The sequence below is a fragment of the Lichenostomus cassidix genome, chromosome 4 (assembly GCF_008360975.1).
Source record: "Lichenostomus cassidix isolate B80296 chromosome 4, HeHo_3.0, whole genome shotgun sequence".
Lineage (NCBI taxonomy): Eukaryota > Metazoa > Chordata > Aves > Passeriformes > Meliphagidae > Lichenostomus > Lichenostomus cassidix.
In genome coordinates, this window is record NC_139484.1 from 39,660,479 (window position 1) to 39,683,392 (window position 22,914).

General features: G+C 47.1%; 1 protein-coding gene across 2 annotated transcripts; it reads left to right on the plus strand.

The window, feature by feature from the left end:
• The first annotated feature begins 18,304 nt into the window (after nt 1-18,304).
• On the plus strand, nt 18,305-20,204 carry HELT (helt bHLH transcription factor). 2 transcript variants are annotated; one of them, XM_085058776.1, is made up of 4 exons: nt 18,305-18,613; nt 18,986-19,090; nt 19,238-19,334; nt 19,458-20,204. In XM_085058776.1, the coding sequence occupies exons 1-4, from the start codon at nt 18,587-18,589 to the stop codon at nt 19,952-19,954; spliced, it is 726 nt and encodes a 241-aa protein (XP_084914902.1). In that variant the 5' UTR covers nt 18,305-18,586; the 3' UTR covers nt 19,955-20,204. The 2 variants fall into 2 exon arrangements, with proteins under 2 accessions (XP_084914902.1, XP_084914903.1); XM_085058777.1 differs by having other exon boundaries at nt 19,461-20,204.
• Nucleotides 20,205-22,914: the final 2,710 nt, after the last annotated feature.

The following is a 22,914-nucleotide window of genomic DNA, read 5'->3' on the forward strand; positions in this document are numbered from 1 at the left end:
AAGCTGTTGCTGAAAGAGCCTCCGTCTCCCCCTGCTCCTTTGAAAAATGTTGAGTTTTTTAGTCCCCTGATGAATGATTTGTGATTTAGACTGCAAAATTCTATAACGTGCAGAATGAAAGACTAGTGAAGGGCAAAATCCGGAGCTGAGGTGTCACGTCAATCCAAGTCAAATACACACTGTTTGGTCTCTCATGAACTGTGAACTGCAGCTGTCAGATGGACCAAATCCTGACGAAAGCCGTCAGATCTCCTAGCATGGGATAGTCAGACCAGTATTTTTGTGACCTGATTATGGATCTAAAGAAGAACCCTCAGATTTCCATTTGAAGGCATCAGGAGGATAATTCCTAGCATGATGCATTGGAAAAGATGAATGACAGCTGTGCAGAACTTACAAAACCTCCATTAAATGCCTCATCTAGAAAACAACACTGATGGTGCCACAGAAGCAAACATACCAAACAGAAAAGAAAAGAAAAGAAAAGAAAAGAAAAGAAAAGAAAAGAAAAGAAAAGAAAAGAAAAGAAAAAAAAACATAGGAAAAGCCTCCCAAAGGAAAGCAGATGTGGATGCATTGGTGGCAGAAGGAAAGTAAGCACTGCCTGGCAAGAGTACCACTCCTGAGGTACAGAAGTGCCTCAATTCTGGGTGCTGCTCTGAGGGATGTAAGTTACCCCGAGCACTGCACAGCACATCCCTGTGATTAACTGAAGGGTCAGGTCTCTGCTTCTCCAGTGGGACACCTGGGGTGAGGCTCAAAGCTCGTTTCCAAATGCAGCTCACAAACACCAAAAAGATAAGATAAACACTACTTTCTACCAAAAAGACAACACGAATTAGGTCAAATAGTTGCAAATCTCAAATCCACTGTTTAATCTAAACCTAGTATTGCTGCAACAGACCTTTATCTGTTGGAAGAGCTTTCCTCAGTCTTTGGGAGATGCCCTGGATTGTTTACCAGTTTTCACAGCACGTTTAGAGGTCAAATTGTATCACCTTTCATGCATGTTGTTTTCCGAGAACCACAGGAAAACAACAACCCCTTAGTAAGAGCTTTTTTGGATATTTGGCTGTTTGCTTATCGGGTTAAGCACTCCATTGACAAACCTTTCACACTGATTGAAGAGTACAAATTCCCCTAGAAAAGAAGCAATCTTAAATGCAATCTTATTTAGCAAAATACTTAAAGTACCTGAGCTTATCTGGCACTTTAAATTTCTAAAAATCTTAAACTTCTTGACAATGCATCTCCTTGATACTGAATACCAGCAATTTGCCTTCAGCAAGTTTATTACAAAATATGCTTCTGTGCTTCTGAAACTAAAATTCACACTGCTAAATAAAGGTCCCCAAACTCCAAAAATAGTACTAGAAAATGAAGTTCTCAGAAAAAGGGGGAAAACTGTCTGATCTGAAAAAATGTCTGACTTCTGCTATCACAGCCACTGCTGTTAATGCTCAGTGATTGGGGTGAAATGTAATAAGGATTACAAATGGAGAATTGCTTATTAAGCAATTTATTTCTCCCTTTTACCAGGGTTGGAAAATTCCCTGCAGTGCTCCCCTGAGCTTTCTGCCAAGGATGTTTAAAGATGGCTCTGCTAATGCTTCTTTGAAATATTATGCCTTAGTGTAATAGATCAAATCAAGAAAATTAGTCTGGTTTTCTTCCTAAATTTTCTTTTAATGTCTTCCTCCATCTCCCTTTAACTCTTTTGCCTGAGGCCACACTTTATCACCCTCTTCCACTGCTTGATAACACAACAGTGGTACATAAAAAATGCTTTGAATGAAAGAGAAGGTGTGTCTCACGGTCTGCTAAACAAGGCAACTTCCAGTAAAGAGAGTCTGTAGAAAAACTGAATGAAATTTTCCTTTTTTTTTTTTTTTTTCCTTTTCTTTTTTCCCCCCCGCTGGACTTCCATAGCTTTCACTGGTGCTAGTTGTGGGCTCCCTGCACCATGTCCTGCTGCATGGGATACATTCTGGGGCTTTTCATTTCCTTACAAATCTTTCTTCTCCTGGCACCCATCTGGTATTTGCTTGTGCTTGACCATCAGCATTACAAGACATTTTTGCAGCTCAAGCACTCTTTTATGTATTCAGTATTTGTGAATAACGAAGAAATCTATCTCTCTTATCCAAACAGATCTCCGAGTGAGGTTAAAGACTAGAGCAGATTGACAGCTGCCTGGAAAGGTTTGCTCCAATTTAACCCTAATGTAAATTGACTGAGTTCAGAAGCAATACAGCAGAAGTGAATTAAACCTTTTGATTCCACATATATCTGAAAAACCACAGACTTCTTCAGACATTAGCTTTCTTAAAAAATAAAATTGTATTTTTCACGAAATATTCAGTGCAAAAATCAGTATCATCATAAACACAAAAAGTATGTAGTCATGCTTCAGTGTTTTAACACCATGTTTAGAAAATCAAGAGGATGAACGTGCAAGTGTAAAGAAAAACATGAAGTAGGCTGAAACTGTTGACAAGTGACAACAGAAGCTTCCAGAGCTATGAGACACATAATTTAATGCCTTTGGTGCTAACAGATTACTCCAATAGTTTCACATGGACTGTTTTGGAGTTAAAAGGCCCAGTAGTTGTAAAACAAAATAGTTTTGGTCTGAAAGAGAACACCCAAGACCAAGAGTGACAGTAGCCATGGTCCCTTTCCTCCTTCTGCTTATTGCCCTGCACCATGCAGTCAGTTCCTGCAGCATCAGCTGCCAAGCCTCAGCTCCTCTGCAGCCAGCTGAGAGGCACCCAGGCAACTCCGCCAAACACAGAAGGTCTAAAATAATAATAATATAATAATGCCACACACATTCACATTGCAAAAGTGAGTGCCATGTCTAGGGTGATTCCTAAGACCTCCTCCACAGCAAGCTGGGAATGGTTTGAGATGCCAGTGGTAGCAAGGCCAGCTCACACAGAAAGAGTAAGAAAGACCATAAATAAAGACCACAAACTGTGCCTAAAGGCTCCAGTGCTGACATCAGTAGCAGAATGACTTGGTCAGTGTATATGGTCCACACATACGGTAAAATGAAAAGCTGTAACTTGTGTTTATCATATAAAAAGGAAAATATCTATAGGCCAAGGTTAGGTGAGGATCCAAATAACAGAACTTGTAATGCAGGGACTTTAAAAACTGTGGATCAAAGTCATTGCTTAATAAAAATATCACACTTGTAATTTAGAAATAAACAACCCTGTTCCAGGTTCCATCAGCTACAGTTGTGTCCATCCAGCCACACATGATATACATCATTGACCAACTTCTCCTATCCCCCATTCCTGTCACAAAATTAATATTAAAACAGACCCCTAGTGTTTGTCAGTCTGTTAGTTCATCAACGTATTTCTTGACATCATCAATCAATGTATTTCACCCATCATTTATTTAAAATTACATTTTAAATAAAGATTTTTTTTTACAGATACAGGTACCAAAAGAAAAAAACAAAACCTGCTCTTTCTTAATTTCATTTCCAGATGCATTAGTGCTTTTAGCTCTGAAGGCAATTTGAAGTGTTATGAGAACAATTAGCTGTTGCATACCACAGAAATACCTCAAAGAGGTAAAACATATGAACATTACTTCATATGTCCCTTCTGATTTCATGTAAATCTATTTATTTAGCAGTTGACTTTATACCAATGCATGGGTATTAAGAACAGGATTGAAGCCACAAGTGGTGCTTGTGCTTTTTACAGCAAATGCACTGAAATGCACCTTTTGCAGTGCTGTCCGTACTGCTTGCCTCCTCACTGCACATTTGCTCTTAAGTACCATCATAACAGACCACCACTTGTTTTCCTGTCATCACTTCAAACCAAATTCTTCTCAGACAGATACAGCATAACACGCTCTAAGTAAAAGCAACCCGCAAGGGTGCTGAATTAATAACCTGTTTCTATGAGATCATCTTTGGATGGTCTTCATCCCAAATTGTCAAGCAAATAAAAGTTTCCTACAGGTTTTTTATCACAGGTCCAACAGAAATGGAGGAGGTTGTGGGCTCCATCTCCACAAGAACACTAGAGAGAGGAAATAGCAATATGCAGAAGACTGACTGTGTACATCCTGGCCACGCATAAGCGGGTCAATAGTGGAGGAAGGGATTCCAAAATACAAAAGAGAGAACAGAAAAGGAATGGAAGATGACAGAAAAATGCTGGGAAAATAATCTTCATAAGAAACTTGATGATATTCTCCTCCCAGTCTACCCTTTATGCAACTGCCACTGGGTATCCTATGTACATGTCAGTGGTGCTAAACATTATTTACTCCATCAATTTAAAATGGTTGTCAAAATTGTCCTGGATACCTCATTAATAAAATGCTGTATTTTCTTCCTGCTGATCTGCAGTGTTTTGGTAGTTTTGTCAGAGTGAGGCTCTGTGCTAAAACACCCTGAGCAGCAGTTAGCACAGGCAAGTTCACCATTTACATGCAAACAGCTTAATGCAGCCCTGAGCAGCAGACACTAGATAAAAACTTTCAATGTTTAAATACAAGTTACTCCCCCAGCTTTAATTTTTCTCTCTCATCATCCTTCTCCCTTGTTATTCAGTTAGCTGAGCAGAGCAGTGGGGTGAGCTGCTGACAGCTTCCCTTGGCCTCCCTGGTGAAGTGGGAGCTTGTGCAAGCCAGGCCAGCCCTGTCAGACAGATCTGCTGTGACAGGACTCTGTCCTCACATAAGTTTCTTCATATGGGATTGGCAGTTATCAAACTAGACAGATAACTTGTGATAACTCAGGTGCAGGGATTAAAGTCTATTAATTTTTAATCACTTGCTAATATGTATAAGGTTCTCTCTTCCCAGGAGGTGCATGCTGGCAACCAGGAGCAGGGCAAAGGGAAGACCATCTGAGGACAGCCTGAAGAAAGAAGGGGCTCTGCAGACCACCATCTCCAAAGGGAGGAGGCCAGCTATAACACTGGAGAAACCTATGAAGATGCTGTTACCAGGGGTGAATTCTTTTTCCTCTTCCACTGTGTAGTTTTAGGTGACGGCACATGTTCTGGCTTGTGACCAGTCAGTAGTGAGCTTCAACGGGGCTCCATTTTAGGGCCAGTTCTCTTCAATATCTTTATAAACAACTTAAATATGAGACTGAAAGGTAGACTAAATCTGCTGATAATACTAAATTGGGGAGCCGTTGACTCCCTCACAGGCAAAGAGGCCCTGCAGAGAAGCCTTGACCAATTAGAGAGCTGGCCAATCACAAGCTGCATGAAGTTCAACATGGAAAAGTGCTGGATTCTACACCTGGGATGAGGCAACCTTGGATGTACAGACTGGGAAATGAGAATGCTGGAAAGCAGTGCTGTGGAAAGGGACCTGGGGTTTGATGGCAAGTTGAATCTGAGTCAGCAGTCCCAAGTACAGTTTTGGGCGCTGCACTGTAAGAAGGATATAAAGCTATTACAGTGTCCTAAGGAGGGGCAAGGAATATGGTGAAGGAGGAGGCCATATGAGGAACAGCTGAGGTCACTTGGTCTGTTCAGCCTGGAAGAGACTGAGGAGAGACCTCATTGTGGTCTCAACTTCCTTGTGAGGGGAAGAGGAGAGGCAGGCACTGATCCCTTCTCTGTGGTGCCCAGTGACAGGGCCCAAGGGAATGGTCTGAAACTGTGTCAGGGGAGGTTTAGGTTGGATATTAGGAAAACAGTCTTCACCCACAGGGTGGCTGGGCACTGGAACAGGCTGCCCAGGAAAGTGGTTACAGCACCAAACCTAACAAGAGTTTAAGAAGTATTTGGACAACACTCTCAGGCACATGGTGTGACTTTTGCAGTGTCCTGTGCAATATCAGGAGCTGTACTTGATGATCCTTCTGAGTCCTTTCCAACTCAGGATATTCTCTGCTTCTATGCTGTAGTATGTTTGATGTGTATGTCAAAATCTGCACACAGAATCCCACACAGAAACAGTGTGGGATGTGCTCAAACAGCAGCAGAGTCTATTGCTTCATTGATCTGCTGTTTATTAGGTCTTCAAAGGTTTGGGACAATCCTCGTTGTTTTCAGAGCATGCTTACTGCAGGCTGACTGAGGCATCTGGAGCAACTAACTGTACGAGATAATCAGGATTTTCACATTTCAAATGCTGCACTGCTAAAGATACTTAAGAGGTTCCTCTATATCCAGTATCAAAAGGAATTGTTGTCGGTTGATTTTAGTGGAAATCAAGTTTTTCCAGATTCCTGGCTTTTGCTGGAATCAGTATGACTGATAAGAGCGGGGAAAACCTCTTACTGTGTTTCTTCTGCACAGATGTATGCAGCAGCATGGGGAAGACGTTTTCAGGAGACTAGGGGAAAAAACTAGCCTGACTCAGGTTTAGCCAGTTTTTGGAGAACCTGAAGTAGCCCTAAAGTTTCTGGTTTACTCCACTATCTGGAAAAATCTGCTCTGTTAGCAAAGCACCTGGTGAGATCCCTGTTCACCTTTTGAATGACCCAACTATCAGGTTAGGGGATATGAGACTTTCCTACCTCTGCAGCTGTCAGCCATAAATGGGGTTACCTTCAAAGGTATCTAGGACACATTGAAAACCATAGGAATTGAGAGGATACTGTTTTCAAAAGTACTATATTCCAGCAGACAAACATCATCTTCCCATGGAGATGATGACAGAGCATTGTTTCTCATAGTCAATAATTCTGCTGACATTTTAGGGAAATTACTGGAAAAATTGGCATCTCCAGCATCAAGCTATTTTTAGGACAATTCAAAATAATTTCAAGACTAGTGATCACTGAATTTGGAACAATCATCAAGAAACAGAATAGTTATCAACATGGTTTATGCAGAGGTGATTCAGAATCTGAAACACATTCTCTTCTAGCTCATCATTTTTTCCACACTTTTTTTTTAACCTTCCCCTGCCCTCAGCTGATGGATGAATCACTATCCTCTGACAATCTCATGTTAATTAAAGATCATTTGCTTTCTATTTGCTCCAGAACCTTTCCTTATAAGTCATATAAATCTGAGCTTTGTAAGTTATTCTCATGTCTTTGTAAGGTTTCATTTTATGAAACTTTCTTAAAGACATATTTTTACAACAGACAATTTTTACTGTATAGGAGGCAGTCTGATCAGCAGACAAAGTGAACATTTTATTACCCAAACATATCTCCAAAAATATCAGTAGATTACACAAGAGAGTCTCTGCTGATGCTGCTTTCCTCCTACATGATATGGCAGATGCCAAGAACTTTTGTAACCTTTGCCCTACATAAGTCTGAAGGATAAGTGATGAAATACAAAGACATTGTACCTACAGATGATAGTAAGCAGTGTTCATGGGCCTCGAAGCAAGAGCACAAAAGGCATGGTAGAACAAATAAAGCTGCACTGTTCATATGTGTGAAGACTCAAAACCTGGAGCAGCCTGTATGACTCTAGAGAGAACTTAAACACATTCATTTCACTAAGCTGTATTGCTGAAAACAAGTCAGAGCTGTGAACCACTCAATTACTCTTGCAGGATAAAAGTAAAGGTGACTCCCTTGCCTGGTGTGTTTCATACACAGGCCAATTAGATCAACACACTTGTCGCTCTGAGGATCTCGTAATTGCAGCCCTTCTACCTGCAGAGCAATTGAGCTGTCCCTAACCCGTGGTTGTTGATGTTCATGGGTGAGCAACACAGCTGGGTGCTGGACTTAATGAGACAGGGGTTTTAAATTACTGTACTGCGTTCAGAGCAACAATAGCCTTAAGCTGCTTTAAATTAGCCAGACTGATTCGCAGGGGAAAAAAAAAAAAAAAAAGTTGAATAAACCCTCAAGGCTGCCCTCTAATGCCAGCAGCAGAATTCTGCTCAAACAGCCCGTCCATCAGGTAACATTTGTCGAAAACTTAATCGGGGAGCTGAGCACTTCGCATCAATAACTAGAGCAAAAAAGCACACATCTTACTTTCTAATATATGATATTTGATCATCTTAGCACAGAGAAAAAAAAATAAAAAGGGAGAGAGGTCTCTAGCACTACTCACAAATTCAGCTAAACCATGATTTGAACCAAAAATTCTGTTTCTCAATAATTGATATTCTATAAAGTTTCCCATAGTCATTGTTTTGTTCTGTTAAAGGCTTTCTTGAAAGAAGGGTGACTTGCTTAATATTAAAAGGTTGTACTTAAAATGAAGTGATGTTTGTATTTAGGGAAAATTCTATCAATAAGTTTATTCAAACCAAAGTATACCAGTTTTTAAAGAACTGAGAAATATTTAATTTAGGTAGTAATATAAATGCCTAACACAGCATGCTTGGATTGCATTAACTGTATTTTTAGAGCTGTATCAGCTGGTGTCCATGCTAGGAACAGTCCACCCTCTGGTGTAAATTCTGAGATCTGATGAATCAGCCACTGTTTCATAATACTGAATTTCATGCATCTGATCACACACAACGTTTATTTTTAGCAATTTGATTGGAAAATAAAAGGCGAGTTAGAAACCTCAGGCGCAGTTGACGATCACTAGAGGGCAGTATCCAACCCCTAATGTCCCCAAAGTTTTGCACAAAGCTTTCAGCGCTTCCACATGGGAAGAGGGCTGAGCAGCCTCCCCAGTACGATGCTCATGAGTTGGAAGTTGGAAGAAAAGCCTGCCTGTTTGCCACGAGTGTTAACACTACTCGAAATTAAGCTATTTTTTGGAAGTTCGTGGTGCCAAGTAACACAGGCAACGTTGTTTCTTTATGTAGCGGCGCCTGTCTTGAGCACCACAGACGGGCTGTGGACGAATTGGGATGTTTCTGCCTTGCAAATGCCGGGGCCAAATTGTGGGAGTTATTCTCCCCTCCCTTCTAGCTTGTCAGCCACATGTGCCAGGGGGCACAGTGACATTCCAGTCTGAATATTATATGAATCTTCACATATGCATATAACAGTGCAGAAGTTAGTGCTTTTTATATCCCTGACATTTATACAATATTTTCATGTACATATATATATTTGGTGAAAAAATGCCAGATCAGTAGAATGGAGTAAGTGATTCCAATGCTTGTCACTGAGAAACTACTCCCGGCTCTTCTTTCTGGCAGTGACATTTTCAAATTCTATTTTCCCTATCCCATATCCAAACCAAATTTATTAGAAAAAGCAGTAACTAATGTTCAAAGCACCACAACAAGCTGGGTGCCCAAACACACTCCTGTCTGTGCCATCAAGAGGGTGGGATATGAATGTGAAGGAAGAATGGGACCTCAGACCATGCACAAGATGGTTATCCATCATCTCATGACATGTAAAATAGCCTTCCATCAAAATGGATATGGCATTAAAGCCAGAGGGGACATGGGTACTTCTTCCCTGCATGCTATAATTAGTTTAAAAAATGAGCCAGATGAAATGAAAAATGGGTGGCACCATATCTAGCACTGACATCCTTTCTAGTGTTCCTAAAACCATTATGTTTTCATTTAGAAAATCTAATTGTATTTGGTGGTTTACACTTCTTCAGGATCTAAGGATTTCATATAAATTACTTTTCTATTCTAATGCTTATGCAGAATGCTTGAGAATCTGATTCATAAAAGCTGAGGAAGGACAAACCACAAATGGAAAACCACTGAAATAACCAACTGTCTGATGGCTTGTTACTATTTCTGACAATTTTAAATTCCTGACTTTCCACCTATCTTAAGAGTTTGGGGGCTTGGCTCATGACTTATGGTTGCTGGGGTTTCAATATACTCTTAATTTTACCCAGAAAGGGAGAGTTGTGGCAGAAATATTTGGTCACCATCTGATATCCCTGCATAAGATATACCCAGTTTCAGCAGAAGAATGTCCATACAAGGTATGATCAAGGCTCTGTTATTCTCCCTCTGACATTAGACAGACTGGCACTAAGAAAGAATTAAATGCGACCTTAAACATACGATCTCCACGATGGTATGGTGAAGACACTTTATTGCAAAAATTCAGGGTTCTTAAACTGTTAGTTTGTTATGAGTTTACATACTTGTGAGGCACAGCAAATGTGCTTAATCAACCACCATAGACCATGATAGGAACAGCCAGCAGGTGTAACCAGCCATGAGCCCCACGGTGTGAGCACTTATTCATTCTAATAATTGTTTTACAATTATGTAACTTGTTTTTCACCTCTAGTTTAGCTGAGTCATTCCCAGAATGCTTTTCTAGCTAGCCAAAGTAACAGAAGTGAGCAAGAATTTTACAAGGGCAACAAGGCCCTCACTTTGCAAGGCTTTTCTGCTCTGCAACAATCAAAGAACAAGGTTAGCAGGGAATGATGCTTACCCAAGAATACTTTGACAGCTTTTAAAGGAAGTGTTTGCATTTAATAGTCATATTTTGTCTGTCTAGCACTTTGCTATTACCAAAGGTCTACAAATGCAAGAAGTGATTAGTTTAAAGCCAGGACATGCAAGCAAGTTTCATGCTTGTTTTGAAGAATTTGTGGGATCTTCATAAGTTGTCATAACCTTTTGGATTGCCTTCGGGCTAAGAGTTCAGAAACAGGAGAGGGCTATTTGCAGTGTTCAAGATGAGGGACTTGACTTGAAGAAGAACAGCCTGAACTTTCCAGAAGCAGAACACTTTTCAGTGCTCAGTCAGAAATGCAAGACTTTCACAGAACAAAAACTCAGCAATGGAAAGCCCTTAACTCTTGTAACACACCTTTTCCCAGCAGCAAACAGAACAGTGCCTCCCAACTGCATGTTTCTACCTTTCTGGTTGTATCCATCTCTCCTCTCTTTGAATAAAGGAGACAAGCAAAACACTAGATAACTCAAAGCTGCTACAGGATTCAGAGAAACAAGTGATGACTCAGCCTTCAGCAAGAGACCACTCAGTATCCAAGACAGAGAGACAGCAGGAAGGCCAGCCATGCATCTGCCCAGAAATAATGAAGCTGCCAAAGGCGATTGGTTGACGCTGCAGTCCCCAACAGTCTGTGCCTAGAACACAGACAGACTCCGCAGGAACCCTGAGGCATCAGTTCCTCCCTCTTTTTTATTTCACAATATAAATTTCACATTATCTGCTTTCACAAAGTCTCTGAGATCTTAGGCTTATGCTGCTTGCCATATGCTAACACTGGATAACCCTTACAAAAGCCAGCCACCAGTGTGGACAAAAGCCAGCCACCAGCGTAGTGTGCAAGACCATTGCTATCACCTCACTGTTCTACAGAGGAAGGGAAATACAGGCATGGTTCCCACAATTTGACTCTTTTTCTCTGTTTGTGTCATGACTGTTACAAGCCCAACAGTTAAACCTAGAAAGCTTGGCACAGCCTGTGCTTAATGCAGCATCCTAACTCTCTGAGTTAGCAACAAGGCCACATTTCAGAAATAATTCTCTGGAAGCCAATGTAGCAGGGAGTAGTGTTTGGTCCATGCAATCTCTGGGAAATTAGAGCAAAGCCGGACTGAACCAAAGAATATTGCTTTGCTGAAAAGAAGTTTTGTAAGTCTCTAGTCCATTTAATAAGCTCAGTACGGAGGGCTCATAATAATAATATGCTTGAACTATGGCATTACTAAATTAATAGGCTTTGCAGAGTCCATAAATCTCTCACAGGAGTCCACTTTTCCACTTCAACTAGAAAGAAAGTCAAGGCTAGGAGTTACAAAGGACTCAAGAGGGAATTAAGCTCTGAAGTCCTATTGAATTAGCATTGTTTACAAAGCAGTCATAAGTATAATGGATGTTAACGAGTCTTTAATGAGCCGAGTTGCAATGCAACACATGGTGAAGTACAATTAACAGAAAGACTGTGCTTCCCTCCCATTTATTCTGCTTGACACAGGTGTAGAAGCCCTGAATCTAAATGAACTGTTCTATTGAGAACAGAGTAAAAGAGCTCAATCTGCTGTGTAGTGTAAGAAAAAATTAAAATACATTTCTTGTATGCCAAACCAAAGTGGGACTGAATTCCATCAAAACTAAATGTTCACACAGAAATGCATACAACTGTGATATGGTTGAGGTTGGCAGATATGTCTGGAGGTCGTCTGGACCAACCTCCCTGCTCAAGCATGGCCACCTACAGTCAGTTGCCCAGGACCACCTCCAGACCCCACAACCTCTGTGAGCAACTTGTTTCAGTGATTAACCACCCTCACAGCAGAAGAGTTTTTTCCTATTATAGACAGAAACACCTGTGTTTCTGTTTGTGCACATTGCCTCTGTTCCCATGACTGAGCACCACTGAAAAGAGCCTAGCTCCAACTTCTTTACACCCTTCCTTCAGGTATTTGTACACACTGGTAAGTTTTCCTGAGCCTTCTCTTCTTTAGGCTGAACAGTCTCACCTCCTTCAGCCTCTCCTTCCTACATGGGTGCTCCAATCCTCTAATCATCCTCATGGCCCTTTGCTGGACTCCCTTCAGTATGGGCATCTCTGTCTTGTACTAAAGAGCCCAGAACAGGCTCCAGAAGTCCAGATGTGGTGCTGAGTAGAGGGGCAGGGTCACGTCCCACAACTTGCTGGCAATAATCCTCTTAATGCCAGCAAGTCCTCATTGATCTACTTGGCGACAAGGGTACACTGCTGGCTGATGTTCAACTTGATGTCCACCAGAACCCCCAGGTCCCTCTCCACAATGCAGCTTTCCAGTCAATCAGCCCCCCAGCATGTACTGGTGCAGGGTGTTGCTTCTTCCCAGGTGCAGGTCTTGACATTTCCCTTTGCTGAATTTCTTGAGATTCCTGACAGCCCATTTCATCAGCCTGTTGAGGACCTTCTGAAAGGCAGAATGACTCTCTGGTGTATCAGCTGCTCCTCACAGTTTTGTGTCATCTGTGAACTTGCTGAGGGTATGTTCCAGCTCATTAATGCAGATGTTAAACATGACTAGATCAAGTACTGAGCCACAGGGTATACCAGTAGTTACTGGGCACTAGATTTTGTGCCACAGATCATCCCTCTCTGAATCTGACAGTTCAGACAGTTTTCAGTTCTGCTCATCCAGCCTGCATGTCATTGGCTTCTCTGCAGGGATGTTACTGGAGACAATATCAAAAGCCAAGTAGGTGGTATCACAGAATCATAGAATAACTTGGGTTGGAAGGGATCTTAAAGTTCATCTCATCCCAACTCTCCTGCCGTGGGCAGGGACACCTCCAACTAGACCAGGTTGCTCAGAGCCTCATCCAGCCTGGCCTTGAACAATTGCAGGGATGAGGCATCCACAAATTCTCCGGGCAGCCTGTGCAAGTGCCACCCTTCATGGTAAAGAATTTCTTTCAAAAAACTAATTTAAATCCACTTTCTTTCAGTTTAAAGCCACTACCTCTTGTACTGTCACTATGTTACCTTGAAAAAGTCCCTCTCCAGCTTGCTGGTAGGCTCTTTTCAGGTACTGAAATGCTGTGATGAGGTCACCCTAAAGCCTTTTCCAGAGTATCCACTGGTCTTTCCTTGTCCACCAAGCCAGTCACTTCATCACAGAAGATTATTGTGTGGATTAATCACGACTTCCCCTCTGTAAAGCTATGCTTAATGTGTCACCAAAGCAAAAGTTTTTACTTTTGTTCATTTGTTTTTAGTTTTTACTAAGACTGGACAGGAGGAGTTAGACATTTTTCAGCATTAGACCTGTCATTGCAGCAAAAGCACTTGCACTTTCTGAACCCTTCAGCCTTTATTCATGCCAGACAGTCACTAATCTAGCTATATAGCTATTTAGAACACCTCAGTCACTAGCAGTCTAAGGTACACCTCCCAGTGATTCATGATTGTCTAAATCCCACTGAAGTAAATTTTAGCACTCTGTTCTCATTTTGACAAACTGTCATTTAAAGAGCAACATACACCATCTCAACAGTGATGTGGCTGAGAAGATAGCTGTCATTGGAAAAACTGCAAACATCTATCCACTGTCTCAGGGGACTCACCTTGTACAAACACACAGTGGGCTGCCTTAAATTTTGTCATATATACACATTTGATGGACAAAAGCTTTATCAGGTCTTCTGTCAATGTAAATCAGCCTCTGTAAATATCTATAACACATGTAACTACACCTGGTTTTGATCAGTGATACATTTTACCCAATGTAATTCTGAATACATTAGCTATACTGCATATAAACCTAAATATAAGCTTAAAAATTTATGTCTGGAAAAAACATCAACAAAAGAGATACTACAAATTACAGGAACATATGAGAATGACTTTCAAATAATCTGTACTCCAAAAAGTTCATACAAAACAGAGTAATCTAAAAGCTAGCCATATCAGATTTTACATTCCTGAAAGGCTTTTAATCACGAAGAACAGAGTAATCATGAAGTATGAGTTCATTGTACTTAGAATGAATTGTACCTTCTCAGAAGTGGCACATAGCACAAAGCACATAGCAGCACTCAGGAGCACTACTGACCTGGAAGTCCTTTCTTCTATCACAGAGACACTTGACAACTTCCTATGATAGAGATTGAAGTTTTAGCATTTTTAGAGTCAAAGTTTAGCTTATGAGCATTACTGTATCTCACAGAATGAGAAGAACATCATTTTCTGAAATGCAAACAGCACCTCCTTGAGCACTCTAGGACTTTGAGGAGAGCACCCTATAATCTACCCAACAATACAAGAGACTCATGGTTACTAGCGTGGCTTCTTCTGTGAAGGACCATATAGAGATGGAGTCCCAAGAACTAACATGTTATCACCTTCCCCTTACTGATGCCATTTGTGGCAGGTGAGCAGAGGAGTGTGGTCCTTCCACTAGGAAGGAAAACACAGAGGCAGACTATAGCTGGAACAAACAGTAGCATTGCGGTAAGGAATAACTCTTCAGCTGAGGAACAAGATGTGGATGGACCAAGCAGCCTCCAACACAGAGGCAGAGAGCATAAGGAGCTGTGAAAAGACTGGAAACTTGCTAACCTAGCCTAGTCTCATGGAGGGTGCAAGAGTAAACCAACTCACAGTGAAAGCTGGCACAGTGTGATAAACTGCTGCATGTACAGCTGACAGTTAAACCACTAAACGAAATGCCTGCTCTTGAGTGAAGAGATCACTGCTTCTTTGCAGATCCAGGACTGCCAAGTAATAAAGCTATCACCGCCTACAAGTAGGACCTGTTGCACCTTGTGAGTTGTCCCATTCCCTAGCTGACATGAGTGTGAATGCCTCTCCACATTACACCGCAGGACCTCCAGTATGGACCTGAACCATGCTGGCAGGGCCAACCCTAGCCCCAGCCATGCTGGGACACCTTATTTTGCACTTGATTCAACAGACAGCTCTTTCCATGGGAGACCGGTTAGGTGATTTCTTGTGTGCACACAGTGATAATGATTTTCAAACTTAATATCCACAGTTTCAATTACTTGGTGAAGTTATTGTGTATAACCCCAACGTTATATAGGAGTCAAAAAAGAAAATAGGGGGTGAAGAAGCAAAAGGAAGATTATCTGTTTTCACAAAAAGGCAAATCTAGAGACCAGTTCAAAGCAACTTGACACCTCCCAGGTATCTCCATCTCCCTGTCAGAGCTCATGTCTGGCAGAGGTCAGGAGCTTCAGTTGCCACGAAACAGGGGCCACACGCCACCGAGACGCGGCACCCGTGCGCACTCCGGTAGCGACTGGGGGGCCGGGCCAGGCCGCTCCCTCGGGGCGCAGCCGCGCCAGGCGGGGATCCCGGCAGGCCGCGGGGAGAGGGTGAGGGGCAGCCTGGGCGGTGCTGCCTCCCCTCGCCCTGCAGCCCCGGGCTCAACCCGCTCCGCGCGTACCGGACAGGGCTCCGCGCCCCGGCCGCCGGACAACCCCTTGCCCGGGGAGAGGGCTGCGGCCGGCGGGGCTCCTGGGCGAGGGCCGCAGATCGGTCGTGGGTGACAGGGACGCGGGTGTCCGCCTTGGGTTGCCAACGAGCCGTGCACGCGTGTACCGCAAAGGCGGCCAACAGGCGCTCCCGGGGAATTAAAAACTAAAAAATATTCAAACCCTCCCTTGCCCGGCTTCCCTACAAGGGTGACAGTCCAACCGCGGCAGTGTCGGGTGATCTCCCTCTGGCTTCAGCCCCGCCGATGTCCTCCGAGGACGAGGGGGCGGTACACGCGGGGATGCCGCGGGGATGCCTCGGCCACCCTGCGCCCCTCGCCGCTGCCCCGGGCAGCCCGGCCCGCGGAGTAACCAACGAGGGAGCAGCCAGCGAGCAAATAAACAACTTCCCTCGTGTAAGAAATTGCCTCGCAGGTGCCTGCAGCTGGCGGTTAACACAGACAGTAAGAGGATCAACTCCATCTCCGCCAGTGGAGCAAAAAGAGGAGGAAAAAAATAAAAGCCCCCGCATTTGCTATTCAGAGTTTAGTTAATTTGGATGATAACGGTTAGTTTTTAATCCCATTGTACAAGAATGAATATACCGAAACCTACAAGGCTCCTGGAAGAATAATACGGCCGGCGGCACGGCACGCAGGGGTGCCCGGGCGGGCAGCCGGCTTTGCCCACTCCGCCCTGCCGACCGGGGGAGTCGTGCCCCGGGGCCACCGCCACCTCCTCCCGCGGAGTCCCTCGGCGCTCCCGGCCGGCCCGGGGCGGTGGGGACCAGCCCGGGGCGGCGGGGTGAAGGCCGGCGCCGTGCCTGTCCCCCGGCCGCTTCTGGGGAAACGAACGGGCGAGACCGGCGGTGCCACCCGCCGTGCCCGCCCGGGGACATGCGGTGGGGATGGCTTCCCCATTTTAAATCGCAAGGGGAAAATGTTGGAAAAACGCGGAATACGGGAGAAGACGTGGGAGTTTCCGAGAGAGCAACTCCCCGAGCTCACATGGCGGGGATATCGCCGTTTCTGCAGCCCTGCCCGGGGCTCGGCGGCGTCGCCCGGGAGGGCAGAGGCAGGCTCCGGGCGGCCCCGCCGCCGGCCCGGCCGTTCTCGGGTCTTCCCTCCCCCTCGGGGGTGGCGGCGCCCCGCGGCAGCGCTGGGGCCGGGGGTGGCGGCGGGGCCGGGGGGGGTAAGAGGGGCGGGCGGCCCCGCGGGCCGTGCCGGGCTCGGAGGCGCACCGCCGGCCGTGGAGAGGCCCGGAGGGGCCCGCGCCCGCCGCCACGCTGTCGGGGGGGCGGCGGGCTGCGGGGGCGGGCGGCCCCCCGGCGCGGCGGGGCGGCCCCGGCGGGGGCGGTGCGGGGCGGTGCGGGGCTGTGCGGGGCGGGCCGGGGGCTCGGTGCGCTCGCCAGGCGAGGAGCGCGGCTGCCCGGGCGGAGGGCCGCGGAGAGGAAAGCTAACAATGCTGTGAAAATATGTTTGCAGAAAATAGACAATTGTTGGATTAAACGTATTCAAGTATGAAATAATGCCTTTTTGTGTAAAAAACCTCAGCAATGTGAGCGTACAAAAGTTCCCCTGTGGCAGTTACTTGCTCCCTTTGTGAGCTTTGCGCTCCGGCGTCTCCACTTGGCGCGTTTAACTCGGAGCCCCCCTTTAAACGCGATTGTTTCTTTCTTTTTAATGACATTTACCGGATCAAAACATGCTGTTAATTCGATCAGAAAGCTTTACCCTCCTTAACAATGCCACAATAATTTCTCCTGAAGTTTGTTAAATTGACCAAAATTAGGCAAATGAATAGGGGGTCTGTCGGCGATCCCGCTCGCAGGTGACACCGAATAATGCACTCTCGGACCAGCTGCGATCCCCTCTTTATTTGCCCCTCTTTTCTTTGACCCGCATTATTAAAATTTAGGCCCAATGAAACTATTCATACTTTTCAATGGGACATTTTCCTATAGGATAATAGGCTACAAATTGAGCCTCTCCAAAGGAGAGGGGGGGAGCAGGGGGGGTAAAACAACAACGCACAGACGCGCACACCACACAAAAAAGGAGCGTCGTGTGCCAAAGGCTGGCGAGAGCCTCCCCGGGCCGAGGGAAAAAAAAAGGGGGGTGATGTAGGGGGATATCGTGTGCCAGTCCCCCGGTCCCACACCTGCCGGGGTGTCCCCGGCGCATAAAGCGGTGTAAACAAAAAAATCCTCGCTGCCATCTCTTATAAAGATGGACGTGTCACCAAGTCGTGTGAGAAAAGCCTGAGAACAAACGGGGCCACTCCGTCTCCAAGGGTTCTCCCTTGAACTGGGCGGAACAGCCTATTAAGGGCTTACTTAATTACTTTAATGACTCTGGACAGGCTTTAAAATGCAGTCAGCGCCGGGGCTAAGGGGAGGGGTTGGGGGTGCCGGGGATTTGCTGGCTGGCGGCGGGATGGGGCTGGGATGGCGACGGGGCGCAGGGCGCGATACCGCGCCCTGCGCCCCGCTCGCCGCATCCCCGTCCCCTTCCCCGCCGCTATTGTGGGACCGTCACGTGTGTTCCCGAGGTCCACGTGGGGCGACACAGCTGGGCCGCCCCCGGCTGCGTGGACGGGGGCGAGGAGGGGGGGGGAAAGGAAGAAGAGAGAAGAAAAAAGCCCCTCATCCCCTCGCCCCCTTCCACCCTGATCTTTAATGCATACATTCCCTCGGCGCCGCTCGCCCCTAATCCTATGGGATCAGCGGGCCCGTGGAGGCCCCCCGGGGTCCCCCCCAAGAAGTGATGGCTTTATAAGGGGCCTGGAGAGAGAGGGGATGCAGTGCCCACCATGGCCTCCAAGCTCAAGGAGCGGAGGGTGAGTCTCGCCGCCCGCCTTGCGCGCACAGGTCTGCGGGGCCGCCAAGCGGGCTCGGCCTCGAGCCCTTCCCCTCCTTTCCCTTCGAAAAGCCCCCCCACAAAAAACAACCACACCACCCTCACAAAAACAAGCGTGCCCTGCTGGGGCCGTCCGCGCAGCCGGAGAGCCACCAGCGCGGCGCGGAGAGGGCCGGCCGCCAGAGCATCATCCTTCCCGAGGCCGCGTCGCGCCCGGCATCGCTGTTCGGAGCGGGGTGGGAAATGGCTTCCCCGGAGTGGTCCAAACCGGAGACGGGGACGGCTGTCCCGGCGAGACTGGATCCATCTGCTTTCTTCTTCCCCCCACTAACGCGCCCCATATATTTTGCAGAGGACTCCGGTTTCCCACAAAGTGATTGAGAAGCGGAGGAGGGACCGCATCAACCGCTGCCTCACCGAGCTGGGGAAGACGGTGCCCATGGCTCTGGCCAAACAGGTAGGCGGGGGGAAGCAGCCCCTACGCCCTTTTCTCCCCGGTGCGCCGCGATATCCCCCCCGATACGGCGGGGTTAGGGGGCGGCCCGGCGGAACGCAGAGCACTTTCAGGGGACAGTTGATGCCCACCTGCCCCTGCCCGTTGCAGAGCTCGGGGAAGCTGGAGAAAGCGGAGATCCTGGAGATGACGGTGCAGTACCTGCGGGCCCTGCACTCGGCGGACTTTCCCCGCGGCCGGGAGAAGGGTAGGTGGGCGGGAGGGACCTCCCGCGGCCCGCGCCGGGCCACTCGCGGCTTGGGGGTGGCTTTCCCCTCTCCTCTCCCAGACGGACCCTGAGTAGCTCGACTCCCTGCCCTTTCCTTTCCAGCAGAGCTGCTCTCTGAGTTCGCCAATTACTTCCACTATGGCTACCACGAATGTATGAAGAATCTGGTCCACTACCTGACGACGGTGGAGAGGATGGAGACCAAAGACACCAAGTACGCCCGCATCCTGGCCTTTCTCCAGTCCAAAGCGCGCTTCGTCACTGAGCCTCTATTCACCTCCCTGGGCTCCCTCCCGGAGCCGGACTTTTCCTACCAGCTGCACCCTGGGCCCGAGTGCCCCGGGCACGTCCACAGTCCAGCCGAGGGCGTGCTCCAGCCACCCTCGGGGGGGGCATTCCCCTGGCACGGCGCCGCCCGCAGCCCCTCCCTGCCCTACCACCTGCCCAGCGCCGCCGTACCCCTCGCCAGCCCCGGCCAGCAGCGCAGCACCTTTCTCTCATCCGTGCAGGGGCTGGACCGCCACTACCTCAACCTCCTCGGCCATTCCCACCCCAACGCCTTCGGGCTGCCCCCGGGCCAGCACCCCTCCATGCTATAGAGACTCGTCCCGCCTGGAAAAAAAAAATCCTATTTATAACCGTGGACACTGTTGGTTACGCACGGGGAGGCCGCCGGGGGCAGGGAGATGCGCGGGGGTCCCGAAGGGCGAGGACAGTCCCGGGGGGACCAGATCTGCCCCCGCTCGCCCTCTCCGATGACCTGGAGCTGGCCCCACTCGCTCGTCTTCCCACCACCGGGTGCAGTGCCTGTACAAGTGATGCCTTGGAATAAACGTTTATACCCGCCGCTCCTTTTTGTTTCCGTGAGGGAGCTTCCTCGGGTGGCGGCGGGAATCTCCCCACGCATCCACCCAGGGCAAAAAAAAGCCACAAGCGAGACGTGGTTCGAGAGGGCCAGGGAGGTTGCTGCGCGCACCGGCCGTGGCTGGCGCGTCGGGCAGGCGGGGCAGGGCGTGACGGCCCGGGTGTCGGTACCGCCCGTGCTCTGCTCCCAGGCCGTCGCCGGAGGCTGGGAGGGAGTCCCGGGGTGCCCCAGAGGTGGCGGATGCTCCACTCCTCCGCGAACCCCGCGGGTGCTGCCCTCCCACGGGCCCGTGGAGGGATGCTCCAGTGCCACGTGTCCGAACAGCACCGACAGCTCCCGTGTGCTTTGCCGGGGAATTTTTCTGCGGCGCAGCTTGTAAAGAGGAGGATGAATAATAGTGAAGGCGCAGGACGGGACGGGGAGGGGAGGCGAGGCGGCTGCTGAGGAGGTGCGGGGCGCAGAGAATAAAACCGATGGAAGCTCCTGGGAGCGAGTCCTTCCAGGCACGGCTCCCTCCCGAAGGGGCAACTTCAGCCCCACCTGAACCAAGCGTCCTGGGTGTCTCCATAGCCTGGGGAAGCAGGGCAACCCGGGTATGCCCGGCGGGGCCGGAGCCGTCGAGGGGTAAATTAACTTATTCCAATTGGGTGGGGAGGCTTTGAGGAGATTTGACCTGGGCTGTTTGCCCAGGTCGCGGAATGGGCTGACCCACAATTTGTAAACCAACCCGACCCTTTATTCAGAGACAGACAAAAAGATCTTCATTACAATGAGTAAAAAGTGGAATGTGTATCTTCCATTTAACCTGTAAATACAGGAAAAGCTCCTATTCCAGATCAGTGGGGAAAAGGTCATATGGCGGGATGACGTGAGGAGTCAGCCAGGGAGGAGACAAAAACATTTTCATTTCCTCGGGACACCTTTAGGAGGGTAAATCTGGAGGGAACCTCTCCTTTGGTCAGTGTACACAGAACAATATGGGCTTAGCCAAACACATTCAGCAGCAGGAATGGCTGGTGCCTATTATGAAAACACATGTCCAATGCTCATTTTTACCAGCATTGAGTGCAGAATACAGACAAAATGCCACATGATTTTTATTCTGTTTGCATTAAGCTCTTGTGATCCCACTTTGTTACTGAAGCATTAAGGATATAGTGTTTTCCTGAAAATATAAATATATTCAGCATTTTGGCCCTTGTTAACCAAATTAAACAAAACTTTCCTTTGCTAAGTAGATTTTCTCTCCAGGATTAGCAGAGGGCCACCATGGTCAAAACTGGGGTAATTTACATATAATTTTGCAAACTCGCACTGGTCCATGACAGTCTTTGTCTCTCCAATGTTGCTATCCTGGACTTTCTTTTTTTTTCTTTTCATTTTCATTTAGCTGCAGAGGATAAACCCCTCTTTGGCTTTACAATGACTTTAGGATAAAAGTCTCCCTCCCTCCACTCTTTCAGGGCTCTGAGCTCTTCCCCCAGCTTTTGGTCCCGAAATTATCTTGGAATTTGCTAAAGTTAGCTGTACTGGACATGGGAGCTGAGCTGCCTTCCCAGCTCAGATCCACACGTCTATGTCACGCTCTGTGCCCACAGGTGGATCTGCATAGGCAGTGGGGCACAGAGTTCCTGTAGAACAGGCATCCTCTCTCTTTTGACAGAGGTTCAGCTCATTTTATTTTATTTTACATTTCTGTGCCTATAGGACAGAGACTTTTAGCCTTTTCTCCCCCCTTGGATTTATTTTAGCTCCGCCATGAGCATCATCTGCCAACTTTGGTGGGAGCAGGTAGGAGCTGGATGTCTCCTGTGCTGAGCCTGTTAAAGGCTGTACCTGCTCCCAGGTGGGGTGCCTGTCTGGGCTGACAATGCTCTTCATCTGACAGAGGAGTGCCATTTACTGGTGTCTGGCAGCAGCTATCACAGGGAATGATCAGAAGAGGGTTGTGCCTGAAAATAAGCCACTTTAGTTCCCAAAGCCCCCAAAATACTAGATTTTGTACTATGCACCTGCTTAGCTAAAAATCTTAATGGTGAATGATCAATCAGGTCAGTAGCTAACTAGAAAAGAGTATTTTCATTGTACTTTGGGTGAGTCACCCTGCTTCCTGCACTGGACCACAAACAATTGCATCAGCACATCTATAGAGGCTGAGCCATGAGTTTGAAAGGAGCAACTCAGGGAAAAAGGAGAAACTGCACCGACAAAGACTCTTAATTACAGATCTGTTCCATTAGTGATGCACATGATAGTTGGCTTCCTAGTGGTATGGATATGATCAGCCTGCACGATTTGACCAAGATTGTGCCAGAAGTGCTTAGGAGAGCAGAGGGTCTTAGGTACCAGGGTACAATGATCACTCCAATCAGATCAGCTTACTGCCCTTCTACCACGTTCTTTGAAAGTATTAGATAGTGCCTAGAAGCCCAGGGGGATTGTTTTTCCATTATAAAGTAAATCAAGCATAAGGAGGAGGAAACCTTCTGTTTGCTTGTGGAACAGTCTGCATATTAGAATATGGTCTGCATATACTACTGAAGCAGCTGCAGGCTTGTCCAGCAACCCTTTTGCAAAGGCAGACTTTTCGAAAGAAACCCTCCAGACAACAGTTTCATATTTGCTGAGATGTAGCATCTGATTTCACAGATTTGTCTCCTGCCTTGGGTGAGTCTCACATCAGCATGTCTATTT

Coding starts and splice junctions, on each gene's coding strand:
- HELT (XM_085058776.1), top strand. CDS start 18,587: ATGGCCTCCAAGCTCAAGGAGCGGAGG. Junction 18,614..18,985: donor CCAAGCTCAAGGAGCGGAGG/GTGAGTCTCGCC, acceptor TATATTTTGCAG/AGGACTCCGGTTTCCCACAA. Junction 19,335..19,457: donor TCCCCGCGGCCGGGAGAAGG/GTAGGTGGGCGG, acceptor TTTCCTTTCCAG/CAGAGCTGCTCTCTGAGTTC.